Source organism: Centropristis striata, chromosome 10 (genome assembly GCF_030273125.1).
Source record: "Centropristis striata isolate RG_2023a ecotype Rhode Island chromosome 10, C.striata_1.0, whole genome shotgun sequence".
Taxonomy (NCBI): Eukaryota; Metazoa; Chordata; class Actinopteri; order Perciformes; family Serranidae; genus Centropristis; species Centropristis striata.
In genome coordinates this window covers 2,425,822-2,446,593 of record NC_081526.1, presented here as the reverse complement: position 1 = coordinate 2,446,593, position 20,772 = coordinate 2,425,822, and the positions used below count along the sequence as shown (strand labels likewise).

The following is a 20,772-nucleotide window of genomic DNA, read 5'->3' as shown; positions in this document are numbered from 1 at the left end:
TATATTCTTTGAATTAGTCCAGTTGTGAAAAAAATCTCAGAATGATTGAACCAAAAATGACCAAAAAAGACACAAAATTCGACACAAAATGACAAAAAAAAGACACGAAATTAACAAAAAATGACCAAAAAAGGCACAAAATGACCACAAAATGATCAAAAAAAGACACAAAATTACCAAAAACGACACAAAATGACAAAAGAAAAGACACAAAATGAACAAAAAATGACAAAAAATGAACAAAAAAGGCACAAAATGATCAAAAAAAGACACAAAATTACTCAAAAGACACAAAATAACACAAGCGGCACGTTTGATTGTGTTGACTGTACACATGTAATCCTGCTTTTATAGGCTGATTTGTTCTGGTAAACATGGAGCAGAAGGAGCTGGAAGAACATCAGCGTCGGAGCAGTTTTTCAACGTTTTTTTTTTTTTTTTTTTGCCACTTATCCTCAGTGACATGCTGAGGGTAACATAATTAACTACTTGAAAAATAAAAATAGCTTGTCCTCTGTCACTTCTCATATGTTCCATATACAGGATCATCTCAATAAATTAGAATATGATGAAAAGTCCATTTCCAGGAGTTCAAGTCAAACAGCCCCAACCAAGTATTGAGTCATATAGATGACATACTTTTCAGAGGACAACATTTACATAATAGAAAATTTCCTCTGGGTAAATAGTGAAAGGGCCACGGGGGCTACTGCCGGTGTGTGTACACTATGATGAGATTCTTCAGAGATTTATAACAATTAATACTAGTAATGCTATGATACTATATAAAATATAATGCGTGTATCTGTATCTGTGATCACATCATAGGATCAAAGGCTTTGCTGTCGACCAATCAGAGCAGAGCAATCAATGGAAATTAACAGCTGTGGAATCTTCTAGCACAGTGACAGCAGCCAGAGGTGGACAGACTGGAATTTCTGGCCTCGAACAGAAAGCATTTTCTGCAAAACCATAATACCTATCATTGATCCGACTTCACTTTGAGCGTCCTGAGTTCTTCCTGAACGTCTACATATGTTTTTTGTTAAGAAAAATGAAGAAATAGCTTTGTAAGAGCGATCTGAAAAACTGTTAAAAATGCTTTTCTACAGAAATCTTCCTGCGTTTTTAATATGGGAGCCAATGAGGCTGTTGGTGGTGTTGGTGGATCATCTGTGCGTCCTACGCCCAAACTATAACTCTGACAGCTTTACCAGAGGATTGTGAGGGAGAAGACTCATTTTCCTACATTTCTATGTATAAATTATCTCTGTAGAGTGGAATTTGCGGCTTGGAGCGCAGTTTTCAAATTTATTTTTTGACAGTTTCTTCTCTCCCTCTACACTCTGGCGATGATGTCACACACTGTGACACGAACATTCCGTGCAATACACACCCATTATAATCTCAGAATTTCTCCAAAAATGATCATGGTCATTGAACAGGGATTGATAAAAAACTATATGACCTATCGAAACGCAAAGTAATACACCAATACACAAGACTTGTGTCTACTGTTTAAAGTTTAAATGGAGTCTCTAGGTGAAATTATGCCGGAGAAGTAGACGTTTAAAAATCACCAATTATTGACTTTTTCTTCACATCAGATCACTAAAAATTTCATTAATCTTGCAACGACATTGGTCTTGTAACAATAGAAGCACACACACACACACACACACACACACACACACACACACACACACACACACACACATAAATCCACCCCCAGAATGCAGAATGAGGCTGTGGATATATTTGGTGCAGTGTTACATGTAGCTTGTGGACAGGAAGTGGTGTAGAAGCTGTAAACGGTGACCCGGGGGGTCGTCAGATCATCAGATCATCAATTATTCAGCACCAGCAGACAGGAACAATCACTGGCTGTCAGCAGGACAGGACTAACAATAGCTGCTTCATATGGAGCTCTGGTCCACTCCAAGGTTACAATAGTTTTGGATTTTTCATTAGTTTTTGTTTTAATTTCGTTGTGATTTTTTCTTTTCAAATTCAGTTAGTTTGAATGAGTTTTTAGAGTGAGTTTGCTAGTTTTAATTTGTTTTTATTTTTGGGAAAATGCTTAGTTTTAGTTTAGTTTTTATTAGTTGTTTTGTAATGGGGTATTTGTTGGGTGCCAGATTCAATAAGGTCACAACAACTGTTTCCTTTATTTCCTTTGTCTGATCCATCTCAGCCCCAATTAGTTTATTAACCCTCTGGAGTCTCCAAAAGGGCCAAAACATGGCTTCTTCATCACATGCAGACATAAAAACAAAGCAGACCAAAAAAAGACACAAAAAGAAACAATATGAGTAAAAAAAAAGACACAAAATGACCAAAAAAAGACACAAATGACCAAAAAAGACACAAAATGACTTACAAAGACACGAAAATACATGAAAAGGATTAAAAAATGGACAAAAGACTCCATAGAGTTAAGTCTTAAAACCAGATAGATTAAATAGATTTCATATCAACCAAAAAGGTTTACGTATGAAAAAAGTTGACAAAGACGAAAACGAAGGACATTTTCACTATAATTTAGGTAGTTTTATAACCACAAAATATAGTTTCAGTTAATTATCGCTTTTTTAAAAACTCTCGTTTTTATTTTTATTTCAGTTAACGGACATGTTTTTTCAATTCTAGTTTTCGTTATTTGGTTAGTTTTCGTTAACTATAATAACCTTGGTCCACTCTAGTCCATTTTAACTCCTGCATTCATTATTGTTTACATTATAACAAGAAATCCTTGTGACTGATTCTTTTTTATATCTGGTGTATTTGTTTGCTTGGAACAACAGTATAACATACGAAGACTGCAGTAAAAATGTTTCAAAAACATTTTAGTGAACTAAAATGTGCTTCATAGCTAATTAGAATCTACAGGCCTGCCCAGTTACCTCTAAATTTTGCCAAATTCAAGTCTAGTTTTGAGTCTCCCGAGCTTGGCCAGCTTTCAATTCCAAATCTGAAATATTTCTTTGGTTTCCAGCCTCTGATTTGCACTTGGGTCCTTGCGGCATTTTGACAAAATCATATAAATAAATGCTCATTATGACCTATTATTAATGTTAATTTAGACTTGGTAGACTGTTTAATGTCCATTCTAAGGCTCAAAATAAGGTTTGTGGCTCCATTCTGATTGTTTTTTTCTCTTATTTTGACCAACAATGGGTCTTTAGTTTGTAAAGGTTGCCGACCCCTGGGTTAGACGTATTTCCCCATGACACAGATTTAAAAAATTGGGGGCGAAAGCTCATATTAATAATCAAGTTATCTAGAGTCACGTCAGAAACCGCCCATTGTAGGATGCATATAAACCGACTGTCCAGGCTCTTTAGATTGAGCCTTTTTCTCTGTAACCTCACTTGCCGTGTTGAACTGTTAAATATATTAAATTCAACTTGACTTTAATACTCTGAATCAATCCTCTTTTTTGAAGGGTCACTCTAAAAAAATCTTATAACAACTTCTATGTGTATTTACTGTTGACCTGCTATCTCCCCCTAAAACATCCACTACCCACAACCACCAACAAGCTCTCTGAATAATAACAGGATAACTCAGATTAATGCAAACCATTATTGCTTTATTTCATATTCAAGGATGAGACATGGATGGCAGTGGCTCAGTCAGAGTGTATTCAAACCACAAAACTTCACAGTTTGACACAAAGAAGACAGAAACAGTGACTTGTACACAGAATTAAAAAAAAAAAAAAGTGCACAAAATCTACATTTCCCCTCTATTCATGCGTTTGAAAAAGTGACATCAAAGTGTACAATACGTTTCTACATCAAAAGAGTCGACATGAAGCCCGAAGATTTGAGTACAAATGCTACAAAATATTAAGGAACATTCATGAAATCTAGGATGTGTCCAATAATCAGATATTATAAGAAGGTTCACATATTTTGGGAAAACAGTCAAAAAAGTCAATGTGCACCTCTGATAAACATCCAGCATGTTGTTGTTCAGACTCTTTATATCCACAGAGACGTGATTAATGGACAAATGATTGTGTTCATGCAAGATTAGACATGTAGGGATGTATGATTGTAACAATTTGAGCCGATACTGATGTTAAAAATAACAATTTGTCTGTAAAAAAGGTGTTTAAAAACCGGATCAAACAGTAAATCTGAGGGAAATGATCTTGCTGCATGGACAGATAATTTACCTTGACAAGATTTATTAAATTAAGATTATTAAATCTAGAAATAAGCATGTTGAACACTTAAAATAAGAAATTAACTCTTAAAACCAGATAAATTAAAGCTGCCAGCAGCGATTTTTGTCATTTTGTGTGTGTTTTTTTTTTTGTGGTGATTTTACGTCTTTTGTGTCTTTTTTTTGTGGTAATTCTTTTTCTTTTTATGTCTTTTTTTGTGATTTTACATGTTTTGTGTCTTTTTTTGGTCTTTTTGTGTCTTTTTTTAATCATTTTGTGTCTTTTTACATCTTCTCTTGGTCACAAAATTACCAAAAAAGACACACAATTACCAAAAATATCTGTAAATAGACCACTAAAAAGACACAAATTGACAAAAAAAGGACACAAATTGACCAAAAAAGACATATAATGACCATTAAAAAGACACAAAATGAACAAAAAAGATGTGAAATTACCAAAAATAGATGTAACAATGAGCACTAAAAAGACACCATAATAAATTAACTCTTAAAACCAGATAAATGAAAGCTGCCAGCAGTGATGAACTGGCCCGAGCAGAGTGACCTGATGATTATTTGGTTCTTACAAGATAAAAAAAAACTTTAGATTTAGAAGTGTTAGATAATTTATCTCGTTTTAAGAGTTAATTTATCATTTTAAGTGTTCAACATGCTTATTTCTAAATTTAATAATATTAACCCTTTGGAGTTTGAGGCTGTTTTGACTCCTTTTCATTCTGTTTGTATAAACCACTCGTGGGGTTTTTCTTTCCAGCATAACCTCACCTATATGACCTGATCATTTTTTCATTTTGACTTACTGGATCAATATTTTGAACACAAAAAAAACACACAAAAAAAGGACAAAATACACAAAAAAAACTTAAAAAACGTAAAAACAAAAATGACATAAAAAGACACAAAAACACAATTTTTTTTTTTACAAAAAACACACCAAAAATTACAGAAACCACACAAAAAATTACAGAAACCACACAAAAACACACATAAAAACACACAAAAAATGACAAAAACACATATAAAAACACACAAAAAACACACATAAAGAAATACACAAAAATCACAAAAAAACATTAAACATAAAAGATTAAATTAAAATGCTGAATGCACGCTGCAGAATTTGAAAATATCTGCAAAAAAAAAGGGTAAAATAACACTTTACACTTGGTCGAAGTGTTATTTTTTTTTAAACTTTTGCTGAAAAAGAGTTGATGCATTAAATTGAACATGGAAACTTGCAACTTGAAGATCATTTCCCTCAGATTTACTGTTTTTATCTTGTCTTTTTTTTACAGTGTGCATGTCATCTTATGCATCCCTTAATTCTATTAAATATAAAATCTGGTCCAGAGAAATATTGGCTATAAATCTGTCTGTCTGATTGCATATTAACTGTTGAACTAACCAGTTCTATGCTGTTTATCAATGGAAATACCTTATAAGGAATAACTTCACAACATTATATTTCGACATGAGCCAAAACTGCATGAAATGAATGAATCTATGTGATCATACAGAATCATTTTCCTGAAGAAAATGGCAATAATACAGCTCGAGAAGTGGAAATTTGCACAAAAAACCACTGCAGTCTTCTATCAGAGGCCCATTCTGCTGAAAGGCCTCCAGCAGGAAGCAGCTCAGAGGGTTTGAGGTAAATTATAGTCAGTAGAAAAACAACTTCCTGTGCTTCCAGCATGTAAAACAGTCCTACTGTGGAACTGTTACAGTGTTCGGATCTAACTAGAACCGTGGCGATGTTCTTTTGGTCTCAACTATTCTGCCCTACAGAGTCGAACTGCAAGTATTTTCTTCTTATTTCCAGCAATAGTATCTTAATTATCTTGTTTGGAGTATAATTTACCTACTGACCATAGCTTTATGTGCTTGTTTTTATAGAACATGTGTCTTTTTTAACACAAATGAGTGAATAATCTCCTCACAGGGATTTCAGTCTTGTTTTTAGGATTGACATTGTGAGCTTTTTCATGCTTTTCAAGCTGTTCAACTGTTGAATATGGTGAGTTTTTACTTAAAATATTGGCTCCAGTTGAGAGTTTTCATCACTTTCTAGAGCATAGGTCTCAAACTCGACAAACTCCACCTTGATATGAAAGTTTAATGTGAGTTTTTAATATGAATGGCACTTTAATGTGTTGTGTGTGGAAGGTCCCTTTAATTACTTTTTTTGGGTAATTTTGTGTCTTTTTTTATATAATTTTGAGTCTTTTTTAATATAATTTTGTGTCTTTTTTAATCAATTTATGTCTTTTTTAATAATTTAGTTTTTTTCTGTCATTTTGTGTCTTTTTCGGGTCATTGTGTGTCTTTTTTTGAATAATTTTGTGTCTTTTTTTAAAAATAATTTTGTGTCTTTTTTGGTCATTTGTTTCTTTTTTAAGTAATTTAGGTTTTTTTCTGTCACTTTGTGTCTTTTTCTGTCATTTTGTGTCTTTTTTAAAATAATTTTGTGTCTTTTTAAAATAATTTTGCGCCTTTTTTGTAATTCTTTTTTTTTTTTAAAGTAATTCAGTTTTTTTCTGTCATTTCGTGTCTTTTTCTGTCATTTTGTGTCTTTTTTAAAATAATTTTGTGTCTTTTTAAAAATAATTTTGTGTCCTTTTATTATAATTTTGCGTCTTTTTTGGTAATTCTTTTTTTAAAAAAGTAATTTAGTTTTTTTCTGTCATTTTGTGTCTTTTTTAAAATAATTTTGTGTCTTTTATGGTAATTCTGTGTCTTATTTTGGTAATTTTGTGTCTTTTTAAAATAATTTTGTGTCTTTTTTGGTAATCCAGGTTTTCTTCTGTCATTTTGTGTCTTCTTTTAGTCTTTTCTTGGTCATGTTGATACTGCCTCCAGCGGCCCCCAGGTAATTTGAGTTTGAGACCCCTGATCTAAATAATAATTTCCCTTTCAAATAGACTTATAATTTCTATAATTTTTATGTCTAAATTACTATATATATCCAAATCAGACCATTATAAGTGCAATTTACTTGCTTTTGAGTTGGATTTTGTGTTTTCTTATACAATTATTTTCTGAAAATAAAGCAAAATTGAAATCTAAAACTTTGTCACAAGATAAAACAAACATCAAGGAGTTCATTTTTTTAGTTATAACTCAATTTTGACCAATAATCTAGTTACCGCAGTTAGACTTTGTGGGGCAGAATAGATCAACTGAAGTGAAAGATAAAGAGGAACATTACACTGTATTTTATATATACACAGAATACTTTATACATCTAGAGTTATAACAGTTTGATCCCCCTCTTATATTGTGTATAAAACATGAAGTTATCAGGCTCTAAAAACAGCCCACATGGTTTTAGTTTTAGCCGTTTTTCTCAAAAAAAAAATCACAAACTATCAAAGTGACGAGTGCAAACGTGACATGAATCCCGTGGCTGAATACTAAAATCTGGTACTCAAAAATAATAATAATAATAATAATTCACATTACAGGAAAAATGCATCTTAAAAAACCAGCACCACCCAATCAAAGGAGGATGAAATATAGAAAATTAGTTCTATGAATATATTAATTTACTCTGCAAACAAAAAAAACAACAAAATCTGTGTGGAATTAAACCTCAGTGCTGTGTTCAAATCCCTCAAATATAAAGTGAAAACCTGATACAATCCTGTTTTTGCAATTGTGTAAACATTGTTCTAGTGTAAAGTATTAAATAAAATAAAAAAAACCCAGTGTAATAATAGCTACCTGCTCTAAAACAGAGCCTAAACATGTGGTAGAAAACAACCCTAATATAAAAAAAATTAAGAAAGAAAGAAATTCACAGAGTTTTAACTCTGTTGTGGCAAATAAAATGCTACATAAACTGTGATCTGCCCTCAACATAAACCTTATTACTGCAATAGGAGTAAAAAATAAGTTAGATTTTTAGAGAAACTCACATTTGTGGAGATCAAATAAAACTAAAATCACACTGCAAAAAAAAAAAAGGTCTAAAAACCAGATAAAAACAGTAAATCTGAGGGAAATGATCTTGCTGCATGGACAGATAATTTACCTTGACAAGATTTATTAAATTAAGATTATTAAATCTAGAAATAAGCATGTTGAACACTTAAAATAAGGAATTAACTCTTAAAACAAGATAAATTATCAAACACTTCTAAATCTAAAGTTTTTTGGGGTTTTTTATGTCATTATTTCAAAATGCTCTATCTCAAAATTATGACTTTTTAAATCTCATTTCAACTTTTATCTCATAATTATGACTTTTTTATCTCATTATTTCAACTTTTTTATTTCAAAACTATGACTTTTTAATACCATAATTTCAACTTTTATCTCATAATTTCGACTTTTATCTTATAATTTAAATTTTTATCTCATAATTTCAACTTTTTATCTCATAATTATGACTTTTTTATCTCATTATATCAACTTTTTTATCTCATAATTTCGACTTTGATTTTATAATTTCAACTTTTTTTATCTGAAAATTATGACTTTTTTAATCTCATTTCAACTTTTATCTCATAATTTCTGACTTTTTGATCTCATAATTTCGACTTTTATCTCATAAATTAAATTAAATTATTTGTTTCTTACCAAGATTTTTAAAAAAACTTTAGATTTAGAAGTGTTAAGATAATTTATCTGGTTTTAAGAGTTAATTTCTTATTTTAAGTGTTCAACATGCTTATTTCTAGATTTAATCATCTGAATTTAAGAAATCTTGTCAAATCTTGTCGATCATTTCCCTCAGATTTACTGTGTGATCTGGTTTTTAGACCTTTTTTACAGCTGTGACACTACGTATTAAAATGTGTGCTGTTAATTTTGGTCATATAAACGTCCGAGCTGCTGATAATAAATGTGAGTAAACTGTATTTTTGAGTTCTGTGTGTTCATCCGAACAGGTTAGAGAGCGGGCGGGTCCGGAGGGGGCTGCTGGGGAGGTCCTCCCCTCTCCCGACCTCCCCCGAGTCCCTGAAGGAGGCGCTGTGGATGATCTGGGCGCGGTGGCGCCCGCGGTGCAGCCGGGCGTTCAGCCGGCTCAGAGACGACTTCCTCTGGACCCCCTTGGTCTTGGGGGCCCCCGGCCCCTCCTCCGGGGCCTCGGCGGGGGGGTTCAGGAGCCTCAGGGGGTTCAGGTTGCCCTGGAGCACTCTGGGAAATCTCCATCCACGCAGCCCGCCGCCGCCGCCGCCGCTGCTGGTGGCGTTCTCGCTGTCTGACTCCGCCCCCGGTGATGTCACCAGCCCCTCCTCCTGCAGGTCGGCGGCCAGCGGGGGGGGCAGGTACTGGATGGCCCGCCTCCCGCTGTAGTCCCGGGCCTCGGGGTCCGCCTCCCAGTCGGACAGCAGCACACGCACCACCTGTCAATCAAACATCAGATACTCGTCACCTGGTATTTACACAGAATGAACACTGCAAAAAAGGTCTAAAAACCAGATAAAAACACCAATCGCATTTTAATCGCAAGGACACAAAATGACCAAAAAAAGACACAAAATTACAAAAAAATACACAAAATGACAGAAAAAACCCTAAATTACTTTAAAAAGACACAAAATGACAGAAAAAAGACACAAAATTACAAAAAAGACACAAAATGACAGAAAAAAACCCTAAATTACTTTAAAAAGACACAAAATGACAGAAAAAAGACACAAAATTACAAAAAAAGACACAAAATGACAGAAAAAACCCTAAATTACTTTAAAAAGACACAAAATGACAGAAAAAAGACACAAAATTATTAAAAAAGACACAAAATGACCAAAAAAAGACAAAATAACTAAAAATGTAGGAAATGGTCTGCTACAATATATTTGTGTATGGTTGTCAGTGCCAAGGGAAAGAGAGAAAGATGGCCTATATTTTGCATTTTGTTGTCCAAGTAGCTGTTACTTTGTTCAGTGACAATAAAGTTCAATCTAATCAATTCTAATGATGTTGATTGAGGGTGGGTGGTGGCAGTGGGGCTCAGTGGGGCTCAGCACCCTAAACCTCTGAGCCTAGACTCGCCCCTGCTGTAAACTAGAATACTTTGGTTTTTGAAGTAAAACACAATCCACGCTAGCTAGCACACTAGCCGCTAGCTGCTATATGTTTAGCATTGAGGTGATACTTGAGGCTGGATGTGCTGCTATGGTGATATGTGAATTCCTTGTTGCATAGCAACACAACCATGCTCTTATCGATCAGTGTCTGTTGTTGTGTCTTTTTTGGTCATTTTGTGTCTTTTTTGGGTAATTTTGTGTCTTTATTTGGTAATTTTGTGTCTTTTTTTGGTAATTTTGTGTCTTTTTTTGGTTATTTTGTGTCTATTTTGGTCATTTTGTGTCTTTTTTTGGTCATTTAATGTCTTCTTTTTGATCATTTTGTGTCTTTTTTTTAGTCATTTTGTGTCTGTTGTGTCTATTTTAGTTATTTTGTGCCCTTTTTGTGTCTTTTTGTGTCTTTTTAGCAATTTTGTGTCTTTTTTTGTCTTTTTTTTAGTTATTTTGTGTCTTTTTTTGGTCATTTCCATCCGTTGGTTTTTAGTAACTAAATGTCCCATCATCCACGGGGCCAACCAAAGCGTCTCATCAGCTTCTTCCTTCATGTTCACTGTGGTTTGTTGTTGTCTCAACTCATCAACGCTAGTTGGTGCTCCGGTATAATCGGTCCTCCTGAAACTCATCCAGTGAGAAACGTTCCGTGGTGCAAAAATAAGTGTGATTAAAATGCGTCAATTTTTTTAACGCGTTAATGTTTGTGTAATTAATTAATCTTAATTAACGCGTTAAAGTCCCGGCCCTAATATATATATATATATATATATATATATATATATATATATATATATATATATATAGGCCTACTGTATATATGAATATAATGTTTATATATGTTTGACATTATGATGTTCCGGACCTTCACTTCAATTTTTCTGTCACTGGACCTCTTAATATTTGAGTTGAATACCCAGATGCTGCAGAGCTTCTACAACCATCTGCTGTGTATCACATGACCCTCTACTCCCTCCACCCACCTGTGTGTGTCCGTGCATGGCAGCCAGGTGTAGCGGCGTGTATCCAGCCGTTGACCTGACGTTAACGTTAACAGGGATGGAGTTCTCCTTAGAGAAGAGCAGCAGCTGGGAGAGCAGCTCCGCCTTGCCCTGCTTGGAGGCCCAGTGGAGGCAGGTGAAGCCTGTCACAAAGTCCCTCTTGGCCACCAGGCCCGGCTCCACCGCCAGCAGAGGCTGCAGACTCTCCCACAGCCCGTCGGACGCACACAGCATCCACTCGTGCTCCAGGGGGTCAAGGGTCACCGAGGCGCAGTCCTCATCGGTGGTGGAGGAGAGGATGGAGGTGGTGTCTCCGTCGCTCCTCACCGAGTCCCGCAGACGAGAACCACGGTTGATCAGGGACCTCCGGACCTGGAGACAGAACAGACAGGGAATCTCATGAACATGGTGCAGCCCATAGCAATAATCCAAGAGCATTGAATACATATTTTATTTGACTCTTTATAAATATACAATCTAAAGTCACTGTTTAATAAGAATTTGTAATCAATTTTTAAATTTTAAGGTATTTTCTGACATTTTTAGAGACACTGTGAGCAACAAAGATCATTACCATAACACATTTTTAAATAAAATAAAAAGTTTCATTATATTTGAGAGAAGGCAGACTTCTCTACAGCAAAAATAAATCCATCACTTTGCAATTTGCACCAACAAAATATAGATTGATAAACAGCACTACAGGTAAGAGGATAAATATGTATTATGACCCTATAAGGGCTCATAGCAAAAATCCAAGAGCATTGAATACATATTTTCTTTGACCCTTTATAACATATGCAATATAAAATCACTGTTTAATATGAATTTATAATCTATTTAAATTTTTTTAAAGGTATTTTCTGACATTTTTAGAGACAGAGAAAACAACGAAAGTTTTTTTTCCTTTTTTTTTTCTTTGGCAAGCACTTTAATATGCTCAAGCGTAGCTGGTATCACCAAAATGTATTTTATTAAAATATACACATATTTTAATGCAAACCATTCTATCATTACCGTAACATTTAACCATTTTTATCATCAATTTTCATTAAGATTTTGTTCTTTATACATTGTTAAGAACTATTATGTTTGATTATATTCTGTTAAATTATACATTTTTTAAACAGATGCATATTTAGTTTTATAAAGTTTACGAAATATTTATTGTATATAAGTATAGGAAAATCGTGACTTTTTATCTGGACGCATTACAGTCATGAATCTGTGAATGAAAAACATGTTTAAAAATATAAAACATATTATTTTAACACAAAACAATTAATTTAATGAATCTAACAAAGTGTTGTTTTACCTCTGCAGGATGCTTTTAGGCAACATAAAGATTTTTTTTTTGCAATACCCTGCTAAAACAGGACCTCAACAGCATTGAAAATAACAGTTAGATATTTACATTACACTTGAAATTATCCACATTTAAAGAACCACATCCATACTAAAAAAATAGAAGTAGTTAATTAGAAATCATGCAATTTATCTTCCTAGAAAAGCATAAAACGTATAACTTTTAACAACTTTTCAAGGCTCAACTGACTATAGTAAATGGCAATTATTCTATTGTACGTAGAAAGACTTAAACTGTGCTCCCTCTCATAGCATCAGGGTCTAGATTCAGTCCATCTAACACTTCTAAATCTAAAGGTTTTTTTTATCTTGTAAGAACCAAATAATCATCAGGTCACTCTGCTCAGGCCAGTTCATCACTGCTGGCAGCTTTCATTTATGTCTTTTGTACATTTTTTGTCTTTTTTGGTCATTTTGTGACTAAAAGAAGATTAAAAAGACACAAAATTACCAAAAAAGACCAAAAAAGACACAAAAAGACACAAAAAGGACAAAAAAAGACAAAAAAGACGTAAAATTACCAAAAAAGAAACAAAAGACACAAAAAGAAACAAAAAAGACCAAAAAAGACACAAAAAGACACAAAGAAGACACAAAAATACTTAAAATCACCAAAAAAATACACAAAAAGACACGTAAAGTTTTTTTTATCTTGGTAAGAACCAAATAATCATCAGGTCACTCTGCTCGGGCCAGTTCATCACTGCTGGCAGCTTTAATTTATCTGGTTTTAAGAGTTAATTTATTATTTTAAGTGTTCAACATGCTTATTTCTAGATTTAATAATCTTGACTGAATAAATCTTGTCAAGGTAAATTATCTGCAGCAAGATCATTTCCCTCAGATTTACTGTTTGATCTGGTTTTTAGCACAGTGAGGGTACTGAGCACCACTACTCTACATAATTAAGGATAAATTAATCAGTTTTGTTGCCTTATGATGATCAAAAGGAGGTCAAAGGTCAACGTGGCTAAGCGTTAGCTAGATTACATCACTGTCTCTCAGTTACATAAGACAGAAGCTGCTGCAGGGAGACATGCTTCATGAATATTACATTTCTGTTTACACCACAAATGGCGTTTTCCATCTGGCTGCTCTCTCGTAAAGCTGCAACTTAAAACTCTGGAGTCCATGAAAGCAGCGGAGCATCACTTCTTCATGATGTAGCAACTTAAAAACAAAACAGTGGCGTCAACTTCCCTTGAAACTACAGGACCGTTTTTGTTTGACATTATCTCTAGTTCAATTTATTATCATCAAACATATTTATTATAAAAATATAGAACTAGATAGTATCCTAATTTTATCTCTTATATGTTATATTTGCAACATGTGTTCACATTTGCAACTTTCAAAATTCTTAATTGAGCGTGATTATGCTTTAAAAGGTAAAAAAAAAACATTTTAGATATCCGATTTTATGTTTTTTTTGTGTTTCTTTTGGGTTCAAAATGTTGATCCAGTAAATTTAAGTAAAAAAGAAAAGTTATCAGGTCATATAGGTGAGGTCGTGCTGAAAAAAATGATACCAACATGACATTTAAACATTAGTAAAGTGGCAGAATGAAAAATATTCAAAAACTGACTGAACAGCCCAAGTCTCCACACTGCAAAAAAAGAAAAGTTAGGTGAACTCAAAATTTCAAGGCAACAAACTTCGATAGAATTTTAAGTTGGACAATTAAACTAAATATTTTAAGTTTTGTTTTTGAGTTTGCTCAACTCTGAATTCAGATTTTTGTCAACTCAACTGTAAGTTGTACTAACTTATAATTTTACATTGTAATAACTTTTAATCCTTACTTCTGCTAACTTCTGCAATGTGCTGAATTGGCACGATTGTAACGCCGCTATGAAATGTCAGCTAATGTTGCGACCACAATTTTGAGTTAGCATTGATACGCTAATGGCTACTCTTGTAGCTGTAACAAGCAGCGCCACTAGCATCAGTTAGCCGCTAGCATCAGTTAGCCGCTAGCATCAGTTAGCCGCTAGCTTTCTCTAATGAATTTCACCGCTTTCCCGCATTTCCCAACAAAGAAATAAGAGTTATCAGAACTATTGTCCCTTGTTGTGAACCCCAACTTAAAGATATAAGTAACAACAACTCACCAACTTGTTTTTGAGCAGACAACTGGCTTCCTTTGTTGTGCTAATTTACATTATTGCCCTAAATGTCAATAATTTATATTTCCAAGTTTTACCAAATTAAATCACTGTTTCAGACCAAAAAATACAAGTTGGCTTTTTTGCAGTGCATAGGGTTAAACAGCAGCGGCAACAGCAGCGGCAACGGAATCGGCAACGGCCGGCAACCTGCCTGATTTAATGAATGGATCGCTGCATACCATTCAGAATGTGATCACACCCTGAGGTGAAACACCTGGTGTGACATCACTGCTTTAGGTGTGGCCAAAGCTTCAACATGGTCCAAAGTTTTTAGACAATCAGAAGCAGAACAGCAGCATTTTTCTATTATAACTGACTCAGTGACTCAGACAGAATGGAATAATTCACACTCAAACACACAGCTGCCATACAAACACAATTAAGACTTTTAACCCTTTGATGCACAACATGGTCTAAAGTGACCCGATATATATGAGTTTTTATGTTCTATATCTTTGCAATAAATTATTTTCATCATTCAGTATTCCAGGTTTTCCTCAATTAGTTTGTTTTTGATCATCATACATCCTAATTTTATGTTTTCCTTTATTCATTTTTGAATAAAATCCCTTTTTGTGTCACTACTCTTCTAATGCACAACATGAGTCAAAAATGACCCTCATTCATCTCCCATGTTATTTAATATAATATTGTTATTTAATGCTGCTGTGTGTTTCTGTGCTCTATCTTTTGATATCAACTTATTTTATGATTGAATATTCCAAGTATGCTTTAAATATCTTGTTTTTGATAACAACTGATCATTATTTCCATTTTGCCTCTCATACTTTATGAAGAAAAAACGTTTTTGTATTATTATAAAAACTATGCTACGCTAACTACTTAGCCAAGAAGGTAGCTAAGTAGTTAGCTTAGCAAGCTACTTAGCTAAAAAATGGAAATGGGTCATTTTTGACTCATGTTTTTGCATTAGAAGAGTAGCGACACAAAAAGGGATTTTATTAAAAAAATAATAAAGGAAAACATAAAATGAGGATGTATGATGATCAAAAACAAACTAATGTAGGAAAACCTGGAATACTGAATGATGAAAATAATTTATTGCAAAGATATAGAACATAAAAACTCATATATATCGGGTTTAGACCCATGTTGTGCAACAAAGGGTTAAAAGAAAGGTGAAAGAGCATCATCATGACTTTTTTTTGGTCATTCTGTGTCTTTTTTAGTCCTTTAGTCCAACATAAAATGTGATTTTGAATCTTTTTTAACTTTCAAAACACTATCATGCTCAATAAAGAATTGTAAATGTGTCAAATGTGAACAAAGGTGTCAAATCTACCATATAAGAGGGTTCCATCCAGTTCTATCATTTGATACTAAATCTATTTGAGCTTGTCTCCAGTTTTACTTGGTATATCATCATCAAACTGAAACTGGCCTCATGGAGTTTACAGCCAGAACTTTAGAGGTAAATGTACAGTAGGGCTCCACGCTGCTTTGTTTTATACTCTGATGGAGGCAACAAGTCTTTTAGAGACTCCACAGGGTTAAAACACACAGCTGCCATACAAATACAATAAATACCTATAATAATAATAATCTGTATGTATCTTAGCAGCAGAGGATCGTGGCGTCCTACCTGAGGAGAACTGCTCATCATCAGCTCTATGAAGTTCCTGCGGCTCCCCTTGGGGGTGTTGATGTCCCCCATGGGGTCCAGACCCTCCAGGGTGCTGTCCTCAGACAGGCAGCTGGTCAGCAGGGCCCTCTGGGACCCTCGGGACACCCTGCGGGCCCCCCTCAGCTGCTGGCTGTGGGAGCCCAAAGGGTGAGCCTGGTCCAGGTCTCCGATCCCGAGGACCGGAGCCGACTCCCTCCTCCTCCGCTCCCTCAGCTTCACCTCCCCTCCTCCACTGGAGGTGGGGGTCCCTGAGCTGGTCTTAGGGGTCTGGGGGGGGGCTGCAGGTTGCTCAGGTTGCTCAGGTTGCTGGTTGCCGTTGGACTGTTTGTCGTTGTCCAGGCTGGCAACCAACGAGCTGGAAGCTCCTGTTGAACCATGAGACAGTTAGTCTGACACTGGATGATGGAGATGTCTAGTGCAGTAGTTCTCAACCTTTTTGAGTCGCGACCCCCAATTTAACATGCATGTTGTCCGCGACCCCCACTCACTGAACACAATCTCACACACACACACACAGTTCAGATCACCCAAAAAAGAAACAAAATGACAAAAAAAGACACAAAATGACCAAAAAAAGACGCAAAATTACGAAAAAAAGACACAAAATTACCCAAAAAAGAAACAAAATGACCAAAAAGACAAAAAATGCCCCAAAAAAGACACAAACTGGCCACAAAATTATCAAAAAAAGACACAAAATGACTAAAAAAGACACAAATTGACCACAAAGTTATCAAAAAAAGACACAAATTGACCACAAAGTTATCAAAAAAAGACACAAAATGACTAAAAAAGACACAAAATGACAAAATAACACACAAAATGACCAAAAAAAGACATTAAGTGACCAAAAACACTAAAACACTAAAACACATGAACACTTTAACACAGTGGAGACAGAGCTGACTTCCAAAATGATTTGGCGACCCCCAAAAATCATCTTGCGACCCCAATTGGGGTCCCGACCCCCAGGTTGAGAATAGCTGGTCTATAGCAGTGGTTCTCAACCTTTTTGAGTCGCGATCCCCAATTTCACAGAGCAAAGCCTTCTTCTCCAAGCAGTAAATGTGAAGATCTTCTAGCTGACTTCCTAACAATAACTCATGGTCATAGTCTCATGGCGTCCGATCTGAAAAAAACAACCAAATCCTGAAACTTCTTAGATGAACCTTTTGTTGCAAGTCTTTCTTGTACGTCCAGTGTACAGTTGGTGGGGCGACCTCATAGTCTCAAGCACTGGAACTATAGTTGTTTGTTTCCTTTTCCAGAAAAAGTATTGCCAGAAGTCTGGCTGATATTTACGGATATTTACGGAGCTTTTCTTTACAGCCATCGCTCCATTTTTCCAGCATCAGCTAAAGCTAGCTGCTAGCAAACTGCAGCTGCAGTAAAGCAACAACGCGCCAGTTTTTACTTTTTGTTTGTTTATTTTTTCCGCTCTGCTCACTGAACAGAATCTCACAGTTCAGATCAGACAAACTCAGCTGATACGACAAATTTTGGACAAATACTGAAGCAGACAACAACTAAAACATCTCTCTGTCTGAAATGATGTAACTTAATATTAATTTTTATTTCCTCTGCATTTATATTTCTTCCAAAATGATTTGGTGACCCCCAGAAATCACCTCGCGACCCCAACTGGGGTCGGGACCCCAAGGTTGAGAATAGCTGGTCTAATAGCACCATGACCTGAATTGATTATTGTAGTCTTGTTGTGATATTTGTCAAGAAAAGGGGTCATAATTAAAGGTACACTGCAAAAAAGGTGTTTAGTCTAAAAACCAGATCAAACAGTAAATCTGAGGGAAATGATCTTGCTGCATGGACAGATAATTTACCTTGACAAGATTTATTAAATTAAATAAGCATGTTGAACACTTAAAATAAGAAATTAACTCTTAAAACCAGATAAATTATCCAACACTTCTAAAGAAGAACCAAATAATCATCAGGTCACTCTGCTCGGGCCAGTTCATCGCTGCTGGCAGCTTTAATTTATCTTGTTTTAAGAGTTAATTTCTTATAAACTTTCATTTTTAGACACACCTTTTTTGCAGTGTATATCTAGTTGTCTAAAGCAGCTATTCTCAACCTTGGGGTCGGGACCCCAATTGGGGTCGCGAGGTGATTTCTGGGGGTCACCAAATCATTTTGGAAGTCAGCTCTGTCTCCACTGTGTTAAAGAGTTGATGTGTTTTAGTCTTTTTGGTCATTTAATGTCTTTTTTTGTTCATTTTGTGTCTTTTTAGGTCATTTTGTGTCTTTTTTAGATCATTTTGTGGTAATTTTGTGTCTTTTTTGGTCATTTTGTGTCTTTTTTTAGTCATTTTGTGTCTTTTTTGGTCATTTTGTGTCTTTTTTTTATCATTGAGTGGTCAATTTGTGTCTTTTTTGGTCATTTTGTTTCTTTTATGGGTGATCTTAACTGTGCGTGTGAGATTCTGTTCAGTGAGCGGGGGTCACGGACAACATGCATGTTAAATTGGGGGTCGCAACTCAAAAAGGTTGAGAACTACTGGTCTAAAGCACCATAACCTGAACTGACTCTAAAGAGACCTTTCCAGTGTATTCTCCACAGGTTTGCACAGGGCTAAGCTTGTTATCACTTTGTTTTGTCATTAACCTGAGTTATTGTAGTCTTGTTGTGATATTTGGCATGAAAATGGGTCATAATTAAAGGTCCAGATCACTGGATTTTGACACCTTCAGTCTAAACCAGTCTAGTAGGTTTTGGCCTTCAAAAACAATGCCACTTGGTGATGTTGTGGCTCTATAATCTCAGAAAATAAATAAATAAACAGAAACAAGGCCATTGTTTTACACAAACATACATGAAGGCTGATAAAAACACGTGTTTTTGCAGCAGTGTGACATAAACAATAGAAGTGATGGTGGCAATAATCAGGATAGGACACAAGGTGCGCATCCCTCACCTGGCTGCTCTCCGTTGCCAGGGTTGCCAGGGTTGCCTGGGTTGCCTGGGTTGTCCGGGTTGCCGTTGACATAGTTGTTGTCCAGTGTCTCCTGGATGTTGCCGTTACACTCCCCGTGGTCGTGGCCGCCCGTGTCCGGACGCATCACCGCCTCCGCGCCGCCTTCAGCGGTCAAACAAACAAATTTGACGCCGTCCTCCACCGTCACGGTGCCCACGGTGTCCACGATGCGCCGCAGCACCTCCTGGTCCTCCCCTCGGCCCGGCTGCTCCTTCTGAGGGAGGAAATGATCCATGAGCTCCATCTGTTGGACCCTCCCTCCTCTCTCCAGCAGGAACTCCTGCACGGTTTGCTCCGTGCACCGGGACGCCATCATCATCCCGGAGGACCCCACAGAGACAGAGACACGGGGACACGGGGACAAGTTATACAGGGACCTTTTTTTAAAATGATGTCTCCATTACTGTCATCTTCTCAGCTCGGTGACAGCATCTCCTCCTCCTCTTCCTCTCCTCCTCCGTGGGGAGTGCCGAGCTCTGGCAGATAGGGGTCGCAGCTGATTCTGGATCTGGATCTGGATCAGCCCTGCAAGAGGCTCACCATTGCAAAAAATCATGCTGCGTTCCCGTGCTGCTCGTAAAATGGAGATTTCCAATTTCTAGTGAATTCCACCATATAGTAAAAGCAGCTTAATCCTCTGTTTGGTTTGAGAATAAGGTTTTAAAGACACAAAAACACACCGAAAACACATACTTTTTTTTTCTTTACAAAAATGACAAAAAACACATAAAAACACACACAAAAATGACAAAAAAACATATAAAAGCCCCCAAAACACATTTTTTTAATGATATGTATTTATTTTTTTTTCCAAAAAACACATAAAAAACAGACAAAAACAAATATAAAAACACACAAAAAACAAAAATTTTCACTTTTTTTTTTTTTTTTTTTTTTACAAAAAATGACAAAAAACCCCCACACATAAGACACACAAAAAAACCCACACGAAAAATGACAAACACAATTTTTACATTTTTTTAATTTCTTTTTTTACAAAAAACACATATAAAAACACACAAAAAATGACAAAAAACACAATTTAATTTTTTTTTTAAACAAATAACACACATAAAAACACACAAAAAAATGACCAGGCATCAACATCAGAAAAAAGCAGCTTGATAGTTTGACGTTACACTGATTTCAGATTTACAATTTTCCTGACGGTCTCTAAACACACCATCTGAAGCGACTGGGAAAATCAAGTCGGGCTGTACCATTATACAAAGAAAGGGGTGATGCGTTTTTCGCTGCTGTAATTTAACAATTTTTGACAAAGTTTTAATCCAAATTATCGCATATTTTATCCCTAAAATCATCTCAATGTTTGATTCTTTATGACAGTCTGCCATAATGGTGTAACTTTA

General features: G+C 35.5%; 1 protein-coding gene across 1 annotated transcript; it reads right to left on the bottom strand.

Moving 5' to 3' along the window:
- Positions 1 to 8,260: 8,260 nt before the first annotated feature.
- LOC131978944 (ankyrin repeat domain-containing protein SOWAHC-like) lies at positions 8,261 to 19,964 on the bottom strand. Its single transcript, XM_059342784.1, has 4 exons — positions 19,343 to 19,964; positions 16,365 to 16,771; positions 11,210 to 11,599; positions 8,261 to 9,548 (listed from the first exon to the last, which is right to left on the bottom strand). The coding sequence occupies exons 1-4, from the start codon at positions 19,719 to 19,721 to the stop codon at positions 9,078 to 9,080; spliced, it is 1,647 nt and encodes a 548-aa protein (XP_059198767.1). The 5' UTR covers positions 19,722 to 19,964; the 3' UTR covers positions 8,261 to 9,077.
- Between the last annotated feature and the right edge of the window lie 808 nt (positions 19,965 to 20,772).

Excerpts from the sequence above, each read along its gene's own strand:
- LOC131978944 (XM_059342784.1), bottom strand. The coding sequence starts at position 19,721 with ATGATGATGGCGTCCCGGTGCACGGAGCAAACCGTGCAGGAGTTCCTG. Across the intron at positions 11,600-16,364 it reads TGATGAGCAGTTCTCCTCAG|GTCCGGAGGTCCCTGATCAA; the intron begins GTAGGACGCCAC and ends TTCTGTCTCCAG. Across the intron at positions 9,549-11,209 it reads CCATGCACGGACACACACAG|GTGGTGCGTGTGCTGCTGTC; the intron begins GTGGGTGGAGGG and ends TTTGATTGACAG.